We start from the raw sequence: 26,317 nt of genomic DNA, 5'->3' as shown, positions 1-26,317 counted from the left end.
ATTGTCACGATTCTGCTACGTTAAGACCTGGAGGGTGTTTACGCATCACCGTGATGTAAGAGGAAGAGCCAATCACAGCTGAGATGTGGGAGCTGTCTGTTTCCATGGTGACACGTTTGAGTGGTAATTGGGGGATTCTTAAAGTTGCAGCAAAAAGATGCTTTGTGTTTGCAAGCAGTGAAGTACAGTACACAGAGGAAATAAAAACATCTTTATGGAGCAGTGGGTTGTGAAGCCTCCCAGGCCAATAACTGCTTTTAATGCGCACTTCAAAGGGAAGGGTGGAGGGTGTTTATGCTGGAGCTTGACATTTTGTTTTTTTGTCTCCACAGTTATGTTTCGCCTCTATGACACTGATGGAAATGGGTCTTTGGACAGCTCGGTAAATATTTCCCTTCTTTAAAAACAACCTTTTTGCTTGAAATTCATTTTTCAAAAGGGCACAATTTAACCTAATAGCACCCCAAATATGTTTGAGATACTTACCTGAGAAAAATTATTCTACTTTTAACTTCATTGCATTTATATCACAGCTATTTTTTTACCAGATTTTTACTCAACAAATACAGTTCAACCATGACAATATTAAAAAAGAACATACAGTATTATACATATAGCACACACTTGTTTATTATATGCTTTTGGTACATCTAACTCTATGTACTGTGTGTAAGTACATGGAATAACTCAACACATGTTACAAGCATATGAATGGATGGATGAGAAAACAAGAATCAAAGATTACAATGAGGTGTTGTTATAGTAATGAATGAAAGTGCACCAGTGCTTCTGTGTACTTAGGAAAGTGCGTAGGAGGGAGTGCTTAGTTAAGAAGGAGGGGTCAAGGGTGGAGTGTGTTCGGGGTTTTGTAATGCATCCTATTATGAGTATCCCATTATTGGCTGGGATAGGGAGAGTAATGAAAAGAGGACAGAGAGCCCTCGGAAAAGAAAATATATTCATTTTGTGTCACGCAGACTTTAGAGAAAATAAAACAAATATATAAAAAAATAAGTGTGAACTTATTTGTTTTCAACACCTTTTTAAAGAAGTCTAAAGTGCATCAGGGTGATTCAGTGTCCCAATATCACCCCCCTCTGTCCCCCATAAAAAGCAACCATTGTAATTAAACCGTCAGCCTCGGAGCTCTTCCCACGCTGCCTTTTGTTTTTCTCTGTTCAACTCTTCTGTGCCGAACAATGACATTCTCAACCTGCTATTACACGCTGTGTATCAGTCTATTCACGCCAAAGACATTTAGCGACATCAACTTGTAAGGCTGCAATATACAGAAAGGTAAATACAGTATTTTTGTGCCTGTAATTGACTGTCTGTGGTCTCACCGCAGGAGCTGGAGCACATTATCTCCCAGATGATGCACGTAGCTGAGTACCTGGAATGGGACGTGACTGAGCTGAAACCAGTAAGAGAGACATTTCACCCAGTTAACAGGAATCAGTAATGATGTGAGTTTTAAGTAAATCTCCTGTAAAGCAAACCTCTGGACTTGTTACCAGACACCTCTTCAGCTATCTGAGAGCAACAATGACAGTTTTGACGCAAACTAAATGACGACCCTGAAAGAAATTTGAAGATGGGCCTAGAATCCAATATTACAACTAAAAGAGTATACATATTATTTATACACTCATCAAATATATTTTTCCGGTTCCACAGTTTCTCTCAACCCTACGGGGACACCAAACTACTAAAACGTTGCATCTTCTTCACTTCTATTTTGACTTCTGTCTCTGCTTTTACTGTAGATCCTCCAGGATATGATGCGGGAGATCGACTACGACCACGATGGCACAGTGTCACTGGAGGAGTGGATCCAGGGAGGCATGACCACCATCCCACTGCTGGTGCTGCTGGGCCTGGAGACGGTGAGTCCACAGAGAGACTACTCCCATTTACTGCAGAAGCCCGTCACTTGTATTTCTTCAAGAAAGAAAGTTTTAGAAAGGACATTTCAGAGAAAAACTGGAGCACCTCGATTGATTTGCTTCCAGTTTTGACAACATCTCATACATGTATTGAACCTGGAACAGGAGTACATACTCCACATGTGTTATTAGATGCACAGGTCTCAACATGAGAACATTACAGCTTACATTGTAGCCAGTTTACTATAACTTAACAAAAGATCCATTAATAAGACTAAGATACGGCTGTGATTTAAGCTAAGTGCTAACATCAGCAGGCGAAGATGCTTACAATGACAATGCTAACATGTTGGTGCATAGCAGTTATAATGTTGACCGTGTTCACCATATCAGCTTAATGTTCACCAGCAAAGGCTGATGGAAAATGTCATTACTTCTGCAGGTATTTGGTTATAAACCAAAGTATTGGACAAATCAAAAATGTTGACCTCATGGTGGCAGTGAAGAAAAGTTAGAGATTCATCAAATGCATTACAAGTCACGGGCGGGACATGAGTGTGTGTGTGTGTGTGAACCACATTTCATGGCAATCAAACCAATAGATGTCAAGACATTTTAAGTCGAAACGCTTCACACACCTGATCTGGTTAATGTTGGATTCTTTTCTGTACATAAAACAACTAAAAACGACCAGACGCACGTTTTATTTTAGAGCTGATATTTAAGGGTTGTTGGTTCTTCAGGCCCCCCTCCGAAAAATGAAGCTGCTTCTTCTTTCGCATCCTAAAAGTGACTTTATCAGCTCGTGTTACTTTACTTCAATTTGTTTTCTGCAAAGATGGTTATGCTAACCTGTCTTAGGTTACTTTTACATCTATTCTTTGATGGCTCAATGTAAATTACTGCGGTTCATAACGTCAGCTAAATTACTAGAATTCCATCTGGGCCATGCTACTGTATGTTAAAATCTGAAAACAACAAACAAAATACATTCCTCATCATCAATAATCCATTTTCTGCAATTCATAAATGATCTATCAACAGGTCACACGCTCCCCAGCGGTTTCCTGAGAACATCCTCACACATGTGTGTTCCCACTGCTGCGCCATCAGCTCTGCCTTCAGATCATAATTCTTCCACTAGATGGAACCATTTGACCTGCAAACTCTACCAAGTGTCATTTTTTTTTATGAATGAATAATACAGCAAAGGGAAGTCAGAGAAACTTGTCCTCAGTCTTTACTGGAAGAACAAAAGCAAAATATAAACAACAATAAAACTAGTGAGACAACCGACGAGCTAAATGACGAATGTATCGGTGAAATGATTAGCCGATGATTTTCCCACCAGAATAAAAATGATGTAATGAATTAGTAAATAATTCAATAAATCAATCATTTGATGTGTTTCTGTCGCTGCAGAATGTTAAAGATGACGGGCAACACGTGTGGAGACTGAAGCACTTCAACAAGCCGGCTTACTGTAACCTGTGTCTCAACATGCTAATTGGACTGGGGAAGCAGGGACTCTGCTGCTCATGTGAGTAATTCACTTACCATTAAGAGTTCGACAGATGCATTGATTTGCACGGACAGTTACATTACCCCGGGCTGGTTTTGTCTGTTTGTGTGTCGCAGTGACGATAATAGAGATGTTACTCTGTGATCAAATTTACGTAAAAAAGAAATCGCAACCTTATTTTTCACTTTAGAAAAAGATGTAATTAGCCTGAGATTTAGCCAAGAGTTTGAGTGACACATGGTGGTTTAAAAGCTGCTTCAGGGGCCTTTTCAAAACTATATGTTGAAAATGAGAAGAAAAGAAAAACACATCACTTCGAAATATCAAATGTGAAAAAAACAACTGAGGCACTCCAGTCTGAATAAAACTTGCTTGTGTTTCAACCATAATCTTTTTTTCTATAGTGTTCCAACTCTACACCCTTCACAGAAGCTGTTTCCCACAAAATATTGGCAACAAGCGACAGCACAGCTTTCACAAACACGTTACTCAAACCCTAGTGTATCTCACTTATAGCTGTATGAAGAGGCTTTTTTCCCTCCGTCTTTTCTAAATGAAAGTCTTGAATTGCATTTTTTTTCTCCTTCTTCCCCAGTCTGCAAGTACACAGTCCACGAGCGCTGCGTGGCTCGCGCTCCGCCGTCTTGTATCAAAACCTATGTCAAGTCCAAGAAAAACACAGAGGTGCGTCCAATTGGAGTGTTTACCACTCTGCACGCTTGGCTCAGCGATGCTTCATGGGGCTTAGGATGAGGGATTCTCTTATTCTAATGGAATTAAAACAACTCAATCATACTAAGCATTGCTAATGACCAGGACAAGCCTGGTTTAAAGACACAGACAGCATTATTAGTTTGGCTTTTCTGACTCTCTGCTTTGCTTTCTTTCTCTTTCCCTTGTTTTCTTTGTGTCTTGCTTTCTTTAATTGTTGTGTCACTTGTGCCTTTGTATACATCTTGTAGTTTCTTTTCTCACTTCTTCTGTCTCTCTCTCTCCGCAGGTAATGCATCATTTCTGGGTGGAAGGGAACTGCCCCACCAAGTGTGACAAATGTCACAAAACCGTTAAGTGTTACCAGGGCCTGACTGGGCTCCACTGTGTGTGGTGTCAAATCACGGTAAGCTGCCACCTGAGGAGAGGCAGCCAACTCCTCATTATATTCCCACTGCTTCTTGTTTTTTAGGGTTTTGTTTTAGCACCTCAGATACCATAAGTCATCCTACCAATTTACACCCAGGAAATACTTGTTTGTTGTTGCAAGAAAATAAAACGGAAGCAATGACACGTGTAATGCAAATAAATCCAGAGCATATATCTGAATATGTACACTTTAATATGTGCCGTTACTGACACAAAGCTGGTTGTTAATAACGACTGCCACCTCCTTTAGCTCCATAACAAGTGTGCCTCCCATGTGAAACCTGAGTGTGACTGCGGACCCTTGAAGGATCACATCCTGCCCCCAAACTCAATCTGCCCCGTCGTCCTGGTAAGACTTCACTCCACACTGGTCAGCGGTCCCGATGCTGAGTGAGGCAAACCTTGTTTGACACTGTGTTGTTATCTGAGGATGCAATCATCAGCCTGTGTTCTCCCACTGAGCTCTGAAATGGCTATTTTAAGAGATTATTTACAAAATGTTAAAAAGCAATTTCAGGTAAAATGACTGCATTTCTCATTAAATATCGATCAAACATAGATTATCCACTTTGTGTAATCATTACTAATCATAAATCAGGAAAATGTTTTATTTTATTCTTTACAACAGACAAACATGCAGCATGTTATAAACGGGGCATTAGCCACATTCTTTCTTTAATAAGTTAAATGTTTTTATATTGAATTTGCTGGATGGAATTTGTTGGTTAATCAACAGGCTTATATTACTGCCACACAATACAAAAAGCATGAAATAATATTCAGTTAAGATGCATATAGGCACATTTGCGTTTTCAAAATAATTTAAATGAAGTAAAAGCAGGAAATGGCTTTATTTAAAGTACTATAACTTCCTTTAAATGTGTCTTATAAATCATAAGAGTGGAACACATCTTTTTGGATCCTCTAACAACCTCGCTGTTTGACCTTTGACCCCAGGAAAGGCAGTCGACGCTGAGGAAAGACTCCCGGTCCAGCCAGTCAAGCCGGGGGAAGATGCAGAGAGCCAACTCGGTCACAGTGGACGGCCAAGGACTGCAGGTGAGTCCTTTTATTCTTCCTCTCTGTGTACTATTCTCTGCTTTCATTTGCATTGATACGATATAGCTGTACCATAATGCAATGCTCCAGTGTACACGCATAGATCACTTACATTTTATAGAACCAGTATTGATAAAAAAATGTAGACACGTTTTTCCAAAATCAATTTACAGCCAGGACATAAATCCACCAGATCTTCACCAGACTGTCTATTTACTCACTCATGTTGGAAGCACAAATTGTAAAATGAGTCACAACTTCACTAGTAGTAGTAGTAAATAAACTTAAAGTAGCAAGCTGATTCACAGGTGCACTAAAAGCAGGGATTGAGATAGAAAAATAAAATAAAAAGAGTAAAATTCATAAAAAGGTTATAAACTGTCTACTGGGTACAGGTTTTAAAAGCTTTTTTAAAAGTGCCACTGACTCAGCTGATCAGAGACTGAGTGGGAATGTGTTCCTAAAACAGTGAAAGCCTGATCCAGCTTTTGTCTTCAGCCTGATCTGTGGAGCTCTTAACAACATCTGATTGTCAGATCTAAGGCATCTTATTGCAGAATAAAGACTTAAAAGATCTGAAATATAAAGCGGAGCCGAACCATGTAGAGATTTAAAAGTGATCAACAGAGACCAGAGAATATGGAGCCATTGTAATTCGGGACTGGAGCTTTTCTTTAGAGCGGCAGTCTTAAGGTTTATTTGAAGAGACTATCCATGCATCAGACCTTTCTTTTGAAATGAACCTCTGCAGTTGGTCTTGGGACATTTGATGGGGCTCTGCAGGCCCTGCTGGTAATCAGTATTATACAGCAGAGCCCAGTCCGCCCCAATCCTCTCTTATATCTGTCAGCCAGCACGCTCGCGATGGAAACCTGCCGCTGTCTGTGGCGACTGCTCGTCTACGCGTGGCTGGGAGAGAAATATGATGAATCATATCGCAGGCACATCCATCTATGCCTCTCGCCGGCTAACCAGCATAATAATCAAGATTATTATTTATAATTACAGGAAGTAATGGATCACTCCGGACTGGACAGGGAGCTCGTTAATTCACCCTTGGCCTGCTGGGATAGCAGACAGGGGGAGTTAAGCGCTTAATCTGTGTCAGGGAGAGCACGGGGCGAGTTGTCGCGGACTAACTGCACGAAGAGCGATTCAAACAGGGCCGCTGGATTAGAGCTTGTTTATGTGTCGCTTTGTGAGTTTGGCCTCCGGCACCACAGGCTCTGTCTGTCCACAGTTTCACGACCGCTCAGAGAAAATCCTTCCCCACGTCACACGAGACAAACTGCCCTGCCAATTAGGAAGCGGTGACAAATAACTGTTAAGACTGAATTGTGAATCATGATTTATCAGGTTGAGAGTATTGATTGGCTGAGAGATAGATGGGTTGTTTTACTGTACTGTCATGGCTGTCTGCTTAAACCTGAAACCTGGCCTGCATCTAATAGCACTTTCCACCATAACGTCCAAAGAAAACATCTACTACATTTATCGTTAACATCTGCTGGCCATATGAGCAAATGAAAAAACGTAAAGCAACACTACAGTACAAGAAGTATTGTCCGTGTATCCAAAGCCGGATATATCTTACTCCTGTGTGCCATAGAGCTCCGTTGTTCTACAAAAAAACGATTAAAAACACATCAATGAGCCACACTGTTGCACTGGGTGACATGCTTCTTCATTACCATGAACACACACACTGTAGTTTATTTTTGACTCCATCCCACATACACCATCCTGCTGCCACAAATACTCACTTGAGCACTTGATGTGCATTAATCCGCCATTGAAAATAATCCCCAGCGAATGCACTATTAACTCTTGTTTGAGTAAAGTGTCATAAAAATGTACTGAGCCTTTAAAAAAAACAAAAAAACTTAAATATTTGTGAGATGTTTTTACAGATATGTCTTCAGTTAGAATGACTTGGTTCAGGTCTGAGTGCACAGACAGGGAAGGGAAGTGTTGACATACGAACTAATACATTATTTGTTATGGTCTGTTCATGGGATCCTTTACATGAGCTGATCAAAAACTCAACTTAAAGGGAACATTTGTGATTTATTTTACCTTTTAGAAATAAAAGATTTTGGGGCTTCATCATTGTTCTTCTTTATAATTAGATATTATAATTACCACAAGATTACATTTGGACTCAGGCAAAGGATCAGTGAGCGCCCAATCTTTTGCCGTACCCACGCACCACTTGTGCACCTCTGCAATGAAACAGGAAAACTATGAAATAAACCCCATGACTGGCATTGCTTGGAAGTGCCGTATGCACTCGATAAAACGTCAGAGGGATATGGCTTGAAAGTGAATTCCTGTGAAGCATCCTGCAGTCTCCAAACACCAACGGTTTGTTTTGACATCTCCCATTCAGATCACAACAATAGAGGGCACTCATCCTCTGCTAGTGTTTGTCAATCCGAAGAGCGGAGGGAAGCAGGGAGAGAGGTAAGTACACAATCTGTCTCAACATGCTACAAGAGGCCTCTGAAGCCCCGCTCCTCAGCTGCAGAGGGAAGGCGGCAGCATGGCCTCTGGCTGCCAAGTGCTTTAGGCTTACTTAGTCAAATAAAAACACAATAACATTACCCTAAAGCGCCGGCCGCCTTCACCGTCAGCTCTACACAGACACCCTCCTCACTGTCACGTCCCTGGCTGGTCCCCCGTCTTTAACCCAGGGCTAATTGGATTATTACTGAAACATATTCATTCGCTACTTATTACGCCGGCCCTCATTTGTTTAAATTATGAGATCAAAATATGACTTCAGCCAGTTGATATAATGAAATTGAAATTAAAATGAATTAGTCTTTCTAATGGCTTCTCCTCAAGGGGATTTTGGGTATGTCCCACCCCGCTGCCCAGTCCACTGCCATGTCACACTCTGATTGGACGCCAGTCTGCGTCGGCGCTTACAGGACAAAATCTGACACTAAATCCACATTTTTTTAAGCCTTATCTATGAAGTTTGAATCAAATGTTTGCATTGTGACTTTGTGTTTGTTGTCTTGATGTTTTCTGATCTCTCTGCATATTCACTCCTGTAGGATTTACAGAAAGTTCCAGTATCTTCTGAACCCGAGACAAGTGTACAACCTGGCCAAGAATGGACCCATGCCAGGGTAGGTTGTGTGTTCAAACAAGGAAAGATCACTTACAGGATAGGTTCACTTATTGTTCAAGCCTTTCTTAATGGCTAGCATGAACAGGACAAATTATTACAGCAAACATAGACATGTAAGTATTGTTTTAAGACGGACTTGAAATCTTGTCCATTTTGTTGTGTTTGAGTTATTAAACAAAAGTGCTTAAAGAGAACAAAACTATAGAAACATTTTTTTGTTCTCAATGTTTAAAATGCACTTCTAAAATACATCATTGTATTTTCTGTAACCTATTCTATTTAATTTATTTAAAAATGCAAAAGAAGTAAAGAACTGCACACATTTTTTGCGGTTGCAACATTTTTCAGGCGACAAGATGAGAAATATTGTTTAAAATTAAAAATGAATCTGCCAATGTGAATATTGTCAAGCACAATATCACCCTACTTAACATCGAGTTGTGCTTTTAAATACTTAATTATGAAGTTAATTGTTGTAAACTATCAAAAAAGAAAGTAGAAAAGACTTACAAATAACGCAGTATTTGCTAATGATCTTCTGTTTACAAACAGGCTGTTGTTGCTCACATATAATAACCACGATCAAATGCAAGGGAGGCCCTTTAATATTAGACTCTTCACTCGCTTCCCTCACACAGCACAGACGCAAATGAGGTGAGTCCACACATAACAAATCCTGGAGACGACAGCATCATGCTGTAACCTCGGACGAGTGGCGGCTCCATATGCATAAGCCTGTATGTGAAGGGAGAGCCGGTGACACAGATGAGTGACGGATGGAGAGGGGTGAAACTCTCACCATACCACATGTGATCATGCATACAGACGAGGAGCTCTCTGCAGGCTGTAGGTGCGGGCAGCGTCGGGTTTCCTATGGTTCACATCTGTGATTAAGAAAATGAATGGATCATTTACATGCAAAAGGCTCCTTCACCACTTTGGTGGTACATAACATACAGGAATTCCTCTCTGCCGTGCCGCCACGTTGTTTGGCTTTGATTAGATCAGAGAACGGACTCTTTGTGGCTTATAAAAAATAAATACACAGCGGCACACGCAGGGTGCAGAAAAACCTCCACGCTCATCCCGCCACAGATTGTGCCGACGCAGCTCCAAGTTTTTGGGGCTGACCTTGTGTCCACTGTTTTGTCTCTCTTCTCTTGATGTCTCTGCCCCGGCCTGAAACATCACCTGCATCCCTTCTGCTGTCTGGAGCTGAACCCGGAGCTTCTCCTCAGAGCTGACAACATTCTAGATGACCTTGCCCCACTGTAACCTTGTTAATATTTAGTCAAGTGTACGCACTGTCGCACACATTAGAGAGGTGAGCGGTCACCGTCGGACACTGCAGGCCGAAGCAGCCGCACGCACTCCTGTCAATTAGCTGCCTCACTAATGCAATTATAGCAAATTAAGTGTTTGTTTCTTGGTATTTAAATATCCCCAAAGTTGCCTTTCATGTTTGCGACCGTCTGTTTTGCGCCTAATGTGGTTTGTGGTCCCAGTTGGAGAGTAATTGAGCGAATCATTTACCCGCCATACGAGGCTCGGAGGCTGGCTCATTCAGTTAGGGCTTTGTTATTGTGAAGGAACGGAAGAAGTTGGACTGAACATTGCCTGTCATGATCCAATTATCCCTCGAACAGGCAGGCTAACTCGCCGAATGAATAATTGTCAATGCAACATGTGTTATTTTGTGGGATTAGAGGGGGTTTGCAGCGAAGCAGTGTTCACTCAAATATATATGCTCATGATTCACACACAGATCTGTTATGTGAACACTTCACACTTTCTTTTACTGTCAAGAGAAAAGCTGATGTGTCTTCATTAACCTTTATTTCTTTAAACACCTGAACAAATCTGTCATGTTTTAGGCAGAAAGAAAATGAAGGACTCATTCCCTTTCATGAAATAAAAATAGAATATGACATGAAAGAGTATAATAACTTGAAAAGGAAGAAGGAACACTTCATAATGATGGTCATGCAGCGCAGAATTTATTCTATGACATTTAGGCAACAAAATGGCTTAACTCCGTCATTTTAAAGTGTTTCTCTTATAGAGCAACTAGATACACAAAATCAACCTAATGGAATAAAGATATAGGTTGAGTAAAAATAGAAACGGTTCGTATAATTATACAAAATGAGTTCCAAAAGGTCAGAAAAAGTAAGAATTGATTTTTGCACGATTATTTTTACACACGCAGCAATGAGTAGGTAAAGTCAATGTGAACAAAACACTTGTGTCAGCCCTAAGAGAATATATTTTGGGCTTAATTTTCCAATTGAAAGAACAATGTGCTTCAGGGAAAAAAAGCACAAATAGTTTCTTAGAAGATGAATTTATTTTTCAATTTACAGTTAGATAACAAAATTGAAAAACAGCTCGTCAGTAATAAAGAGACGCACACTGTGTTTGTTTGCAGCCTGAACTTCTTCAGAGATGTTCCTGATTTCAGAGTGCTGGCCTGCGGAGGAGACGGCACTGTGGGCTGGATCCTGGACTTCATAGGTAGAAAACAAATTATACATTTTATAATATTTGACGTTACCAAGAATCTGATCAATTATTTCATGCGCATTACAAACGCCCAAACCTCATGAGGTGCAACAACACGGCAGCACTTAAACACTCCATTTCCTTTTTAGCAACATTTAATTTGTTTTTATTAGTTCTCAAAGCCAGCAGCAGCTCTTGTTGTTCGGCCTGAAATGATAAAGCGTACTTTATAGTTTTGTATATAAACACTTTCATTACGTCCGAGCCTGCGCATTCAAGGGTGGTAAATGGGATGATTACGTGAGTTGGAAAACAACATACAAGTCATCATTTGAGGGCGGAAAAACACCTGGCCCCCTTTATTTGGTCTTGAAGGCGTGTTACTTGTTCAGACTCTGAAAAATTGCCTCAATTTTTTATCAATCAAAAACAAAGAGAGGTAATAACTGTCTCTTGAAATAGACTGTACAACTGGACGCTCATATTGACTTGTACAAGGGGGGGCTGCAAAATGGATTTGATGCTTTCTTTGCAAGTCTTTGCAGTGAGTGTTCTCTTGGTTTGGCCTTGTTTCGCATCGTGTTATGATATTTTTCCCGCTACTCTAGATAAGGCCAACCTGGACAGGAACCCCCCCGTGTGTATACTTCCTCTTGGCACGGGCAACGACCTGGCAAGATGTCTGCGATGGGGAGGAGGTACTGACAGAAAATAGATACATTGCAGTGAAATAAATGGTCTTAATTCACCTTATTACATTATCATAGTTAAAGAGGACACTATAATTTAACCCAGCGTTATTCTTTATTTATTTTAAGGAATTCATATTGAGAGATTTAGTTTACAGTCATATGGAACAGAGAAAAGTTGCACATTTTAATGGTTGAGAAACAGAAAATTAAAAACTGATCAAATTAGTGGATTGACTGAGAGATTCATCAAATGATTTGAGCATTATGATAGATTACACTATGAGCGGTTTGAGACTCTACACTAGAAATACATGGATTCCAGTTCACTAGATATATTTATAGCCAATATTTGTTTTCCATAATTTGAACCATTACCATTGAAAGAAATAACAATAATTACAAATATTTCCTTTTATTCTTGTCAGATTAGAAAATCTCTAAATACATTGAGAACATCATGAGATTCTCCTTTGAAACAGACACTCTTAATATTTTAAGTGTACAGGAACTCTGTTGTATCAAAATCTGTCAAAAATATATATTAGTAAAAATACAAACAATACATACATATGTATTTCTAGTTGCACAAATCCCTTTTCTAGCTGTTGGTATAAGAACCATCATATAACTACAACATGTTTAACTTTTGTCTGTTCAAAAAGAGCCAATTTCAGCCCTATTAATGAACCAAGAAGAGTTTAGAAGCAGTTTGCACTTTTAAAACATGGTTTTCTTTTCCCGAGGCTATGAGGGCGAGAGCCTCCTGAAGATAATGCGGGATATCGAGAACAGTTCAGCGTTGATGCTGGATCGTTGGAAGATTGATGTCACACCCACAGACAAGGAGGAGCGAGGAGACCCGGTGCCTTACAGTATCGTAAACAACTACTTCTCCATCGGAGTGGTGAGTCGGACTTCAGTCAGTATTCATAATGAAGGGAAACAAGTGAACATCAACCTTATTTATTTATTTATACATCTAGATATATACAGTATATCTAGATATAGATGGATGGATATATATATACATACATACATACATACACGTGTGTATATATATATATATATATATATATATGTGTATATATATATATGTATATATACTGTATAAATAAATAGGGTTGATGTTTTCATTTTTTTTTCAACAGAAAAAAAAAAAAGAGTACGATCGCCTTAAACTCAGTAACATGGGTTGTGTTATAGCAGGGGTGTCAAACTCATTTTAGTTCAGGGGCCACATTCAGCACAATTTGATCTCAAGTGGGCCGGACCAGTAAAATCACAGCATAATAACTTATAAATAACGACAACTCCAAATGTTTCCTTCGTTTTAGTGTAAGTTCATTCTGAAAATGTTCAAATTTATCTTTTTACAAAACATTATGAACAACCTGAAATTTCTTAAGAAAAAAAGGTGCAATTTCAACAATAGTATTAGTTTATCATTTACACATGTGCGTTACAACTTACAGATCACAGTGTGTCTACAAAGGCACAAAACATATCATCACAGGTATCTGGAACAGTATTTTACTTTATGATCAAAACAACTAATTTTTACACTTTGCAAAGTCATCCCACGGGCCGGATTGGACCCTCTGGTGGGCCGGTTTTGGCCCCCGGGCCACATATTTGACACCGCTGTGTTATAGCTTTATAGACAAAAAGTCATTTTAAACGTCACATTCAATCAGTACTGTACTACAACTAATGCACACAATAAAGAGGAAAAAAAGAACAAAAAAGGAGAGTCCTACATTTTACAGTAAATACGTTTTCAAGTAAGTAATCCTTCGTAGTTGAACATAGTTGCTGTTATGTGTAGCTCTGCCCAAGTGATTGAGAACTGATAGCAGGTTGCCTAGCAGAACCAAGATGCCTCTCATTAGAAAAGAACACCTCAATGCCATCAGAGTCTCACTTTTTAAGTGTTGAATGTGACTGACAGGGAAAATAAACAGTATCTGCAGTCAAAATGGTGTTTTCTGAAAAAACATTTGAACACATTTTTTAATAATCAAAATAAGCAAGATACATTTCCAGATTAAAAAACAAAGACCTATACTCCAATTATGAGAAAAATAGTTTTGCAAAGCACCTTTCATGCAAAGATGCAGCCCGAAGTGCTTTATAAAACTGGATTAACGACAAAAATAGGCCAAAAACTAAACAAGTAAAACATTTGATAACAATAAGATAAAACGTTAAAAATGATACCAATAAATCCAGCTAAAAAAGTTGATTTACTGCAAATTAAAAGCCAGATGTGGAGAAAAAGGAAGGTAAAGACACATTTTAATACAAGCAGAAGTATATGCATCGTTGGTATTGTGCTGAAAGATAAACTAGATTTGAAACTTTATCTTTTTTTTACCTGCAAATATAAATCTTCTATTCTTATTTGTTCTTGTGCCATCAGTGCAGCTAGAGTACCTCTTCTCCCAAACCCTATTCATATTTTTAATATGTATTTGGAGCTATTTAATGACAGATTTCCCCGCTTGTATCGTATAACTTAAAATTTTGCAGGATTTTTTAAAGGAGGCTGGTATCATGTTCGTAAAGATGTGACGATAAGCTCCACACACTGAACCACCCAGGTGGCACAAAGAGACACCATACTCTGCTGTGACTGCAGGGTTACAGTGATGGCACACTTGTGCACTGCTGATGGAAGAAGCATATGGCAGCTTTTTTAACCTTTCACACCAAAGTTAAGTTTAATTGTGGTGACAAAGAGTCTCAGTCGCAGAAAAGCAGAAGTGCCAGTAAACAGCTTAACTCAAATACAAAAGAAGGACGGACTGATTTACGGGGAAATAAAATGATTGGTTCTGTTATTAAAGGTTGAATAAAGTCACTTTTATAACACAGTACCTGCAGTAACAGCATAATGAGCCAATGTATTTGTTTTGATCACAATGTGGTTAGGCCTTTATTAAGATGTGCTCAAGCCTCAACCACCTCTGATTGATAAACAAGCCTTGTTGTTTCTTTGCATGGTGTTACGCAGCCATCAGCCTCCCCTGTCCATCTCCAACATAATGACACTGATTTCACGTAGCTCGTGTTAGCCATTACTGATAAATGTCAGGGGGAAATATAGTAATTGACATTTGCAGGTGGCAGAGGAGGGAGCCACTCAGTGTTGTGAGTTTCGTACAGACTGTGGCAGGGACATAAGTGATGCATGGCCTTCCAAATGTTAGTTGAATAACACCTCCAGCCTGTGGCCCTAATGACGATGTTGGAGGATATTAGAGGAGAGGTCTTGTTAACATTGTGATAGAGGACAATCAGCTGTCATCTGTCTGCAGTGCTAAACATACAGTATGGTGATGTGTACAGAGGGGAAAGTAGTTACAGTGTGGAATACATCTCTGAACATTCATCCTAATGTTTGAGTGCATTTATTTCCCAGTGTAAATGTCAACAAAAAAACACATTTGTACATTTGTTGTGACTTGGAAGTGAGTCAGAGCTTCTTTTGGACGCAACTCTCATGTGTATGTGTGTGTACTAAACAAGGGGGGGATTGAACAAAGGGAGTCAGAGCTTGGAAAACCTGCAGCACATTTAAGTAAGGGATGTTTCAGCTAGTGTAAGAAAAACTAGCAAATAAAGAATAGCTTTTACAAAATACTTTTCAGAAAACTATTTCTGCATTTCTTTGCAGTATAGGAAGTCCCCTGCTCTCAGAAAAGCCACAACAGTTACATGTTACATGGTACACATTTATAGATCTAGATTAGAGTCTGGTTGGAAAAGGAGACAGCAGATGAGTCAATTGATTTTATAAGTACTTTTCATTTCACTGCCGACTCAGGAGAAAAATTGTTCACACCAAATGTTGTGGCCTTAGATGCATCCTCTGTCTTTCTTTTTAAAAGTCATTCATGCCGTAAACCAAAGCTACAATACCCTAAAAAGAACAGTACATTTTTATGCTTTAATGGGACTGGTTGATCCCTTCTTTGTGAACCAAAGAAAACAGCTTTGGCCTGGTTGGTTGATAAAGTCATTATAAGCCCTATTGTCTCTCCTCTGTTAGTGGGATTAGCACCCAGCAGGCGTGATGATGACAAATGAAGTTGTTTGTGGGGGATTAAGAAGACTTTGAGCTCTCTGTGGATTTAAGTGTGATATAATATTTTGTGACACATTGTTGCATCAAATTTTTTGCTTTCCGTTGGAATAAAAAATAAAAATTACAATAAAGATTATGCGACAAGTCAAGCTAATAATTACCTCGGAGATTATGCAGATGAAGAGTAGATTGTTTCTGTAATGACACTGTCGAAATCAAAAGATCAGCAATAGCAGAGCGTCGCCACCAATGTGTGCTTGAATCTGAAGGCATTTAAAGAGAAGTTCTTTGTATCTTTGTATTGGTCAATCATCAGTGTCAGCAGCTGACGAACAAACGGAAACATTCTTCATTTCAAGTCATTCTCAGGTGATTCTTCCAAAAAAAAAGAAGAACCATCTTCTTTTTATTTTTTTATTCTTCACAACCTAACCTTCTGCCACGGCCCAGTTGGATTGGGAATTAATGGTCACCATCCCTTTTGGGAGGATGTGGAAGTGACGTGAAGTGTAATGATCTCAATCAGGGCCAGGGGTGAGAGACAGAACTAATCACTGAGCCCGCTCCACTACCATAATGCAGTCAGTCGCCTTAATGACCCTGGCGCTCCTGTCAAAGCCATTACTCTCCCCCGTAGTGAAAGGCACATCAAACCGCTGGGGCCCACTCATAATTGGACTAAACTTTGAGCTATGAGAGGACATTACACATGTCCTGTATTAATTTGGGTGCCAGATTTTTACATTGGTAATTATTTGAGGGCAGCTAGGGGGAGAGAGGGAGTGTGAGTGAGCTGACTGCGTCCCACTGCCGCGAGGGGGTCAACGCTGGAAGATGTGAATGTGTCCGACATGTGTTGATGCTGCGACTGACTCGTCCCCTTTTTATTTAGGTTTTACTGTTTTGTTCTCAAATGTCCATTTAGTAGATATTCTGAAGCGTTCAATCCTATCACATGATCTTCTTCAGCACATGTAGTTTACCCAGCAATGGAATTGTAACACTTTCGACCATGTTGGCGTGAAAGGTTCAAAGTTCATTCCCGACCTTGTGAACATCAGTTGAGACTCACCACAAGGTCCGTTTGGTAGCTGTTCTGGAGCTCTTAATTATGTCATATAATATTCATCATGTGATTCTCAAGGGTTGTTGAGAAATGTGTTTCAGTGGTCAGAACAATGATAATCCGAACATCTACAGATCATGTGATGTGATCAAAAGCTCCTGAACAGCTGCTAAATGGACCTTATGCTGAGATTGTCTTCTCAACATCCGATTCCAAGGTCAGTAATGAACTTTAAAACCTGAGTAATACATCGAAATCTAGTTAAGACTGAATATCTTCTTAATTTTAAAATGATCATAATACTGGAGCCTGATTGGCCAAAAGCAACAACGTCTCAAACTGAAAAGGGGGGGGGGGGCAACATCTCCTCAGTAATTCTTCAATAATCAAAATCAACACATTTATTTACTAAATACTTTTCATCACACATGTATGAACATAAAACATTATTTCAAGTCTGCATCCGTAAAGCACATCTGATGGGGTGGGTGAGAAGTTTCACCCACTGGTGGAGAAAAAACATGATTGTTTTTTATTGCTGATTGTTCTTTATCACAAAAGTCACAAATCTACAAAGCAAATATATGAACATATTGTGTTATTATTTTACTAAATTCAGTTAGTTTAGGGAGGTCTTAAAATAATTAAATTGGTAAAAACTCTAATTATGTTTTAATGTTTAGATACAGAATCATTAATTTTATAATTGTCTAAAATTGCCATGTGATTAATATAATCATACCATATTGAAAATAAATATTCTTGAAATATTTTTGTATTAATCTTTGTGACACATGGCAATGTTGGGCCGGTTTATTTTTTAAGTTTCACCACTCAAAGCACACAAACGCTGCATGGATGTAGAATGACAAAGGGCTTCATCCACTCCTAGTTGTCTTGAAATCGCTGTTTACTGTTGCAAAAGCCACAGCTCCACTTGTACAGATCTCAGATAATAGACCCCAAACCAAAGGGGGAAACAACCTCTCCCAGATTTGCTCTCTTGCTTGCAGCTATTGTCCTGTTTGTAAGAAAATCAAGTTACAATCTCTCAGATATATCCATCATCTCACCTTTTTTGACTCGCGTTGGAAGCGTGAGGTGAGTCTGCGGGGATCTTGAAGAATTCTTTTGGTCTTCAGCTTACAGCGTCTTGAAGAGACATCAAGAGAACCTCCATTGATTTTTTTTCTCTTTTGGCTTCTCCTAAATTTCTGTACAGAGAGCTAGCAGGGGGTCTTCCCTGTGCGTGCTGTTTCAATAGTGCCACTCAAAAACGGAGTGGGTCAAAACAGATTGCTTCAGTGGGAGGGGAGGGAGTGCGAGAGAGGAACAAGCGCAAAAAGTTTACAGCAACTTTTCTCTCACTCTTTGCTGAGATGTGTTCAGAGCCGGACAAGTTTTTCAGACTTTGGTCTTTTTTCTTTTTTTTTTAACAAAGGCCTTGCCAGCGTTTTTCTGCTGACACTGAAGTGTTTAATAAAGGAAATGTCAGCGTCCCTCTGTACTTCACAATCTGTTGACGAGGTTCTCTGCATACTTTTTGACGTGATTGATTGATATTTAGTTTTCATGCTAATTATTTCTTCATATTAAACACCTTGTTCAAAAGGTATTATGATTATATAATATATTAACAAGTTACTTCTCATGCAGAAGTTCAATATGTCGGTTCATACAATGACAAAAAGTTGTTGTAAAGTCTGTCGTACAATTTGATTTACACTGAACATTTTGTGTGTGTTGGAAATATTGATTGAAAGTTCCTTAAAATATCAACTACTACATCATTTATCCTAGATGACTGTAATGCCTAACTAATTACCTTCATACCTGCTCTGTGACCTTGTCACCATTAACACCTAGGTAACAACATGTGGATACATTATAAAGATATCTGCTCACTTGATATAGATAAGCTCTCATTGTCTTGATTCTTGCTGCATTTTGCTTTTGTATTGTCGCTGTCCTGTGAAAAAAAACATCCCCATTCTTCAGCTCTGCGACATTGCATTTGTCAGATAATGGGTTATTTAATGGATTATTTAAATTCAGGAGTAGTATTTTCTCAACCCATAAAGAAACGATAGGTTCACAATTGTTGAAGTCCGTCCTAAAACAAAAGTCAGGTCGGTTTTGTTCGCTATAATCATTCCTCCTGTTCATACTTCATATTAAGGGTTCTCACTGTTGTTGGAGATAACAGCAGGAGGTGAAGTTAGGTGATCTTTTTTTTGTTGTCAGTAATTTAACACCAACTCTTGTATTTGCTGTCCTCCAGTGTTTTAACATCTGTGACATCACTTTGAGGTGTTGGTACAGATGCAACAGAGAACAGAAATAGGTTTCAACCAGAGAGAGCAGTGAAGCAGCCTTGTGTTAAATGACTCTTTCAAAATGTGGCCTAACTTTTCAGATTGCATCATAAACAGTCTTAGATCAAACTAATGGTCAGACATCAGACGGACGTCTAAATTCACCCGTTGCACGGAGCTGCAGTTCTTAATCATCTTTAAGTGGGACTAATTTGCAATGAATTCTGGATAAACTACTTTTTTTAACAGTAAAAAAACTTGGCTGACCAAGCAGCAGAAAAGCTTGGCCTCTGTAAAATGTCCTTATAACTGTCACATTGTTTAATGTGTAACAATACAACAAAAACAATGTGAGCAAGATGCCTGCATTCACTTCTTCCTTTAATCTATATAAAATGCACAGATTACGCAGTCGATGTGTCTATTAACAAACAACATCATATAGGTTTACTCTAAATATACTTCTCTAGGTTCACACTTAAAAACTAGATAACAGTCTTGCCAGACTGAGATGGTGTTAATATTCTGGTGAAGTGTCTCTGTCAGTCACACCACACTAACATATGTAACATGAACTGTATCACTGCAACACCAAGAACTCCAATAAGGCTCTACCCTATGCCCCAGGTCGCAGAGAGAGAGTCAGAAAGGGTGAGAGGAAGGTCGAGAGTGACAGAGAGAGAGGAGGGGTGAAGGAAGGGAGAGGGAAAACAACTTGGTTGCCGTGGTGTCGGCAGCATCCTGTAGCTGTGATTACTCACAATGTGTGTTTAATTAATTAGCCTGTGTGGAGACAGCGTGCTGTTCATCAGGGTTTCTGTCAATACCTCTCCATCCCAGGTTAAACCCTGCTACCACCTCCTGCACACAGCTTCTTCCATTTTATAGAAACCTACACAAGGGACACCCAAGGTGTAACTGCATTGTTTCAAAAGTTTGGAGAGTTGGTTAATGAGGAAGAATTTGTCTCGGATGTAAAGGCAAATTATTATACTTCCTTTGCAGGTGTTGAGTACTTTTTTTTTTTAAATGTTAGCGTCTCCAAATGACAGCAGGATATAACCATAATCCCAGAATCATAAAACATCATAATTCTTGCAACAGGAGCTTTTAAGTTTAACATGAGTGGATAAATATTGACACCAGGATTTAGAGTCATTTAGGCAAGGAGGTCTAAACTGCAGACTTTAGGTTTGCCTAACCCTAACCCTAACCCTAACCCTAACAAACTCAACATTGTCCGCAGTACCTGAACTAAAGATTGTATTATCTCTTTCAGGATGCCTCCATTGCACATCGTTTCCATGTCATGAGGGAGAAGCATCCTGAGAAGTTCAACAGCAGGTAACGTTTGTGTCCGTTTGCTTTTTATGTTAGTATAGAAAAGATAATGTATTAACCAAGTGGTTCCCAACTGTTCTATCCTCAGGGTCCATAAAACCATAAAGCATCGCAACAGGAGTTACAACTAATTCACACTAATACTATACAAAACAGCCAGGGCAATACAACGGCTGCAGTTGTTTTCAACTCAGAACAGAACCTTATTGCATAAAATGGGGTTTCTTTCTTCCTCTCTTGTTTCTTTTGTTTGGTTTAAGTAAAACCAAGTTGAATATATCCTGTGTCATGCTTTTGTTCGCCCAGTTGTAGAGCCAAAAATATGTTGAGTCTCTTCTACAACCAGCAAAAACTTAAGAAGGACCTACTACCAAATTATCCCAGTGGCCACTCGTGGTAGTGCAGCGGAAAAAAACCTTTTCGGCCTACAAAGCATTTTCCCCATAGACCACTATTAAATATAAAAAGAGACTGTTGGCAGGAGTCCTCCTAGTGGAAATAAGGTCAATATTTATTCTTTGCAATAGGAATTTTGAAACCATGAAGGTTGTATATTCATAAAACTTTTGCAGAGCCTAGAGAAGTGCCTAGACATTTTTGGTTTAGATCAACACCACTTTATCTGAGGAATAAATAAATATATGAAAATGAAATATTTCCTGAACCAATGACCACAATAGAAACAAGTCAGAATCTTTTTTAAATAAAAAAGTGCAAAAACAGTGCATTTGCAGAATCCAGATCTGCAGAATGGACCGGCTTCAAGTGTAGCATTTGTGATTACCTTGAAGAGATGCATTCACCTTTTGGAGACGAACAAATGTGGCATCTATGTTTCCATCATTATTTAACGTCCCCATACGTCTCCACTAGCGCCAGGGAGTAATTGCAGGCCTAATTGAATTTGCTTGGCTAGTTTGACATCATGGATCAGTCGGACTGATGACATGCAGCTTCCTAATAATCCCATTTGTACTCATTATCATATTTTACCCTGGTCTTAGTACAACATTTAGCCAGCCATCCTTCTGCTGCTTGTTGCAGACATACCAGCAAAATGGTCCAAAGGGAAGTGAATGTTTCGGATCAACCAAGGCATGTAGTTTAATGATTACCGATAGTTATGCGGGATGTGCCAATTGTAAAGTTATTGAATTTTCTGATTAAACAAAGAGGGTGTTGGGTAGTCATTGCCATGTTATTACGCCCAACATGTCGGCACATCCCTCATACATTGCGGTAACCGATTTTCCCGTTTCAGTATTGTTTTCGACACTCGCATTCAGTCACTTTCCAGATCTACGTGCAGGACACACAGACTGCATCTCTGTTGTTTTACCCCATTTTAAGCCTTTGTGAAAAATGATTTAGATATTTTAAGAAAATTATTCTGTCTGTTATTTGAATTCAATTAATAATTCAAAAGGGGGAATGGGTTTAGGATCTCTCTATTACACACTATCCTTGCCAATTCAATAATGCATGATTATAGTTTTTCAAGGTAGCATAGATTTTGTTGGATTTGTCCAAAGGGCTCGTGTCCATTGGAAGTGTGTTGCAACTTATCACAGAATCATTTTCCTGCAGCTCGAAGCTCTTTCTCAGGAACATCAGCGACAATGGAGGCAGCGTGTCTCTGGGGGAAGATTTAATTTCACTTTTATCTGCAATAAGTAGGTTTTTGTCATGAATGAATGACAGGAATAATGTTTTTGATGAGTTTTTAACAAGCTTTAAGCACCATGAAACTCACTTAATACATAAATGAACTGGAATTGTCAACCCCTTTTCCATAGGGGTAGTAAGAGGCATGTAGACAGAGACTCAATAATAAAAACTAAAGAATGGTGACGATGATAATAATAATAATACCACTTTGTAAACATTTTTATCCAGAAACTTGTAAACCTGTAAAATATAGAAATAAATGAACAACATAGCACAAAAAGATGAAAAATAAGTTTTCCATTGGGTGCAAGTGAAACATTTTCACATTTTCACATGTGACATTACACCAAACCAAATTATAATTAACAGTAATACAATCTTCCTTGTTCCTTTTCCAGATGTGGAATATAACCAATTACTATTATTCCTGTTAATTATATCAAATATTTTGTCATTTAAAATTCAAACATCTAATTTTTCAATGTTTTAAATGGCAAACTGATAATATTACAGTGGATTTATTATTATGGGAAGTGAAAAGACGATTGTCCAAGTATATGGTCGTTGTGAAGCACAAAACATTTAGATTTCATATTGTGATTCTAAGATTTAGTTAATATTATATATTAATCTGCTGTTTCTCAGGCTGCGTTATAATTTAACATCAATTAAAAGTATTTAATGAAAGTATTTTACACTCTCTCCACCCCTTTAGAGATCCACCTGACTTTCTGCAAATTATTTTAATATCCCTGTTGGATGCAGAGAATACTAAAAATTAGAATATTTTTTTCTGATAGTGTTCAAACAAAATGCATTTTAGAATGACAGCCAGAGGACTGTCGACCTTTTTAGACCTTTTTAAATGTTTTCTTTAAGATTCCCATATGTACCAAATCTATACATTTGTTTGACTGGTTTGATCTTGAAGAAACTGAATATAAATGAAGGAGCTTTAATTACCAATCACACAACATCATGTAGCTTTTGTTAATTATGAAATGAGAGGATTTTGTTGATGAAATGCAGGGGTCACACACTCGCTCTCCCCTTCATTCGTCTCATTCTATCCATCTTCTGTATTTGCACCTTGGGGTGATTACCAGGGCGAAGGTGTGAAGATTTGACACTCGGCAGATAGATTCATTTACTGCCACTGCCGGACCTGGAGGTGATAATGAGGTTGAGGATTAAAAGCAGACAATCAGTCGGCCCGTGACGAGGGCTGCGCCACCTCCTCCCCCATCGCCACTCCTCCTCCGCCGCCTTGTTAAAATATACTACTCCGTTTTTTCACCCCGTTTTTTGCTGATCTCCCATGTAATTACACACTAATCTCTGACTCTGAGGGAAAGGGATGGATAGTGAGAGGAATGAGGAAAGAGAGGTGGAGAGAGAGAGAGAGAGGGTTTAGAACATGTAAAACTTTGTGCTGTTATATTGTTTTATTCTTATATACGTGTATACATTCTTTATTTGCCCTTTAATGTTCACATTGGTAGATTGTGAGCCAATAAGCAGATTCCAAATTCTCAGTTTTGACATGCATGACTAGCACAGACTCACACCACCTCTCGGCTTTGTGGGATATTTACTTAACAATGTTGTATCCAATACAGTGACAATTTTAGCCAGAGTTACAATAACAAAGGGCTGTGAAATAACAACACTTCAGACAATCAAGTCTACCATTTCACTTCTTTACACATTTAATAGTCTGTTTGTTATTTAGTAGGATACAAAAAGTTTTTTTTTATACATGCTGAACTGCACGAGCTGAAAGGACGAGTGCGTTTGGATAAAGTTAACGCTCTTCAGTGGAGTTTGGCCCAACAAGCAGCTCTCTGCAGAGCGTAACATACAAACATGGAAAGATAGACGGGTAGACCACCACACCAAGAACAGACTGTTCCACCACTGCTGTGCAATTATCACTTTATCTTCTATCAACCACTTGGTACTTATATTATACTTATATTATTTTTTATTCTATTTAATTATTGTGTACTGCCTTTTTACTTCATATGTTCTTTTGCTGTGACAAGATACATTTCCCCGTTGTGGGACTAATAAAGGATTGTTTATTTCTGATAAAACAGAAAGATACATGGATAAATGCTTTTTTGCACAGCATAAAAGAAAGGTGAAATGAATGGGCTGTGTCTTAAACATTTTTTGGAGAGGTCATGAGTTCAATAATTAGTATGGCCCTCAAAGAATGTTGTAAAAAATAAAATGGCCCTTGATAGGAAAAAGGTTCCCCACCCCTGGTATAGGCCAAAAGCATTTTTGGCTAAACAGATGTTTTGCTTTTTTTTTTAACACATTGTATCCAATCTTTATCAAATGTTATGCATAACATAAAATATTACTGTTATTGTATCATTTACAATATTCTTGTAAGAGTGATCTTCTTGACATGAATTCCCATAACTCTTATATAAGCACATATATCAACCTCATGTAATCCTGCACAACGTCATGGCATTCTGCAAAAAAGTGTCACTACAGCAATATGATGAATTTAAGCAATCCTATTGGCGGACAAGATTATCGATGTTGGACAATTCTAAAAAAGAATCTACCAATGCATTGATTTTCTTTTTTTTTACATCCAATGCCAACATTTAAAAATCCTCACCCTCTTAAATATCTGCACATGGTAGCCATGGTAATGTTAAAGTTGTGGAAAGACGGAGGCCGGTAGCTAAATACAAAGCCCCGGCTTGATTTCTGGCTGTGGACCTTTTGTCTTACACACTTCCCATGTTTCCTGTCATGTTTACATACAATTGTGGTTATAACAAATAAAATAATCATTAGGTTTGAAATCATTCAATACGGATGTAATTCATAGGGATACTGTGAATTGATGTTGTGGCTACTGGTAATGACATACCAATTATTTGTTAATACATTTTCATAACAGGAATATTCAAATCCTGACTCTCTAGTGCCACTGTACAAATGATGTAAAGATAATACTAACAACATGAGATCTGTGAGGGAAAACATCTGACTTGGGACATTTCTGCTGCAGCGTCAAAGCTGCGGTGGCTTCACCTGCAATGTTTGTTTATTCTGTGGCATCAATCATGGAGCCTTGATGTTCCCATGATATTTGCTCTGCATACCCAGATCTATTTCTGGTCCCGATACATCTAACACCGTCACGGCGCTCCTCTAGAGCCACTCTGCCCCCGTGCGCCCACAGGCTCTCGCTGTGCTGTGTAACCATCCTGAGTTAACCTTTCCTGAAGGCACAGGGAAGCCCAGGCATGGAGTACTCTTTAGCATAATGAGTACGTTCATCAAAGCCCTGCGATGTGCTGGATGGGGCCGCCGGAATCACCAACACACGCACCCATCAACACACCGAATGCTAATGCGCGTATGTAGGTGTGTGCGTGTTTCCTGCTGAGCTGGGAACAGGGCCACAGGTGATGGCACTCTAAATTACACATGTGCACACACACACACAAACACACACACACACACACACACACACACACACACACACACACACACACACACACACACTCACACACACACACACACACACACACACACAGCGGACCTCAGTAGCGGTTGCCCTCGGACCTCATTTGAGGATGAAATCGTTTATGTGACCAAAGTGTCATCTATAATTAATGACCACTTGTGTGTAATTTAGAGGGATCTCACCTGTGGCCCTGTCCCCAGCTCAGTGGGAACACACACACACACACACACACACACACACACACACGCTAGACAGGCATACATGTGACAAGGTCTGTGTGACATAAACTCAAGTGAACCTGCACACACAATACTCTGCTACAGTGGTATGCATTATGCAAAAAAAATTATATCACAATTAATTTACAAGATTACCCTAATAATGATAAATTGAAGATT

The 26,317-nt window shown here is 39.0% G+C and overlaps 1 protein-coding gene across 1 annotated transcript in view; it reads left to right on the top strand.

The window, feature by feature from the left end:
* dgkb (diacylglycerol kinase, beta) overlaps window positions 1-26,317 on the top strand; it is a 62,357-nt gene that overhangs the window by 17,608 nt on the left and 18,432 nt on the right. Inside the window, 14 exon segments of the mRNA XM_029451905.1 lie at window positions 333-382; window positions 1,349-1,423; window positions 1,767-1,886; window positions 3,309-3,426; window positions 4,004-4,092; window positions 4,409-4,525; window positions 4,799-4,897; window positions 5,506-5,607; window positions 7,997-8,070; window positions 8,670-8,744; window positions 11,175-11,260; window positions 11,857-11,946; window positions 12,684-12,844; window positions 20,688-20,752. Coding sequence (XP_029307765.1) covers window positions 333-382; window positions 1,349-1,423; window positions 1,767-1,886; window positions 3,309-3,426; window positions 4,004-4,092; window positions 4,409-4,525; window positions 4,799-4,897; window positions 5,506-5,607; window positions 7,997-8,070; window positions 8,670-8,744; window positions 11,175-11,260; window positions 11,857-11,946; window positions 12,684-12,844; window positions 20,688-20,752 — 1,321 coding nt within the window.

Source organism: Cottoperca gobio, chromosome 16 (assembly GCF_900634415.1).
Source record: "Cottoperca gobio chromosome 16, fCotGob3.1, whole genome shotgun sequence".
Classification (NCBI taxonomy): domain Eukaryota; kingdom Metazoa; phylum Chordata; class Actinopteri; order Perciformes; family Bovichtidae; genus Cottoperca; species Cottoperca gobio.
Note: the sequence above shows the minus strand (reverse complement) of the source record. Positions and strands in the feature narration are given on the sequence as shown.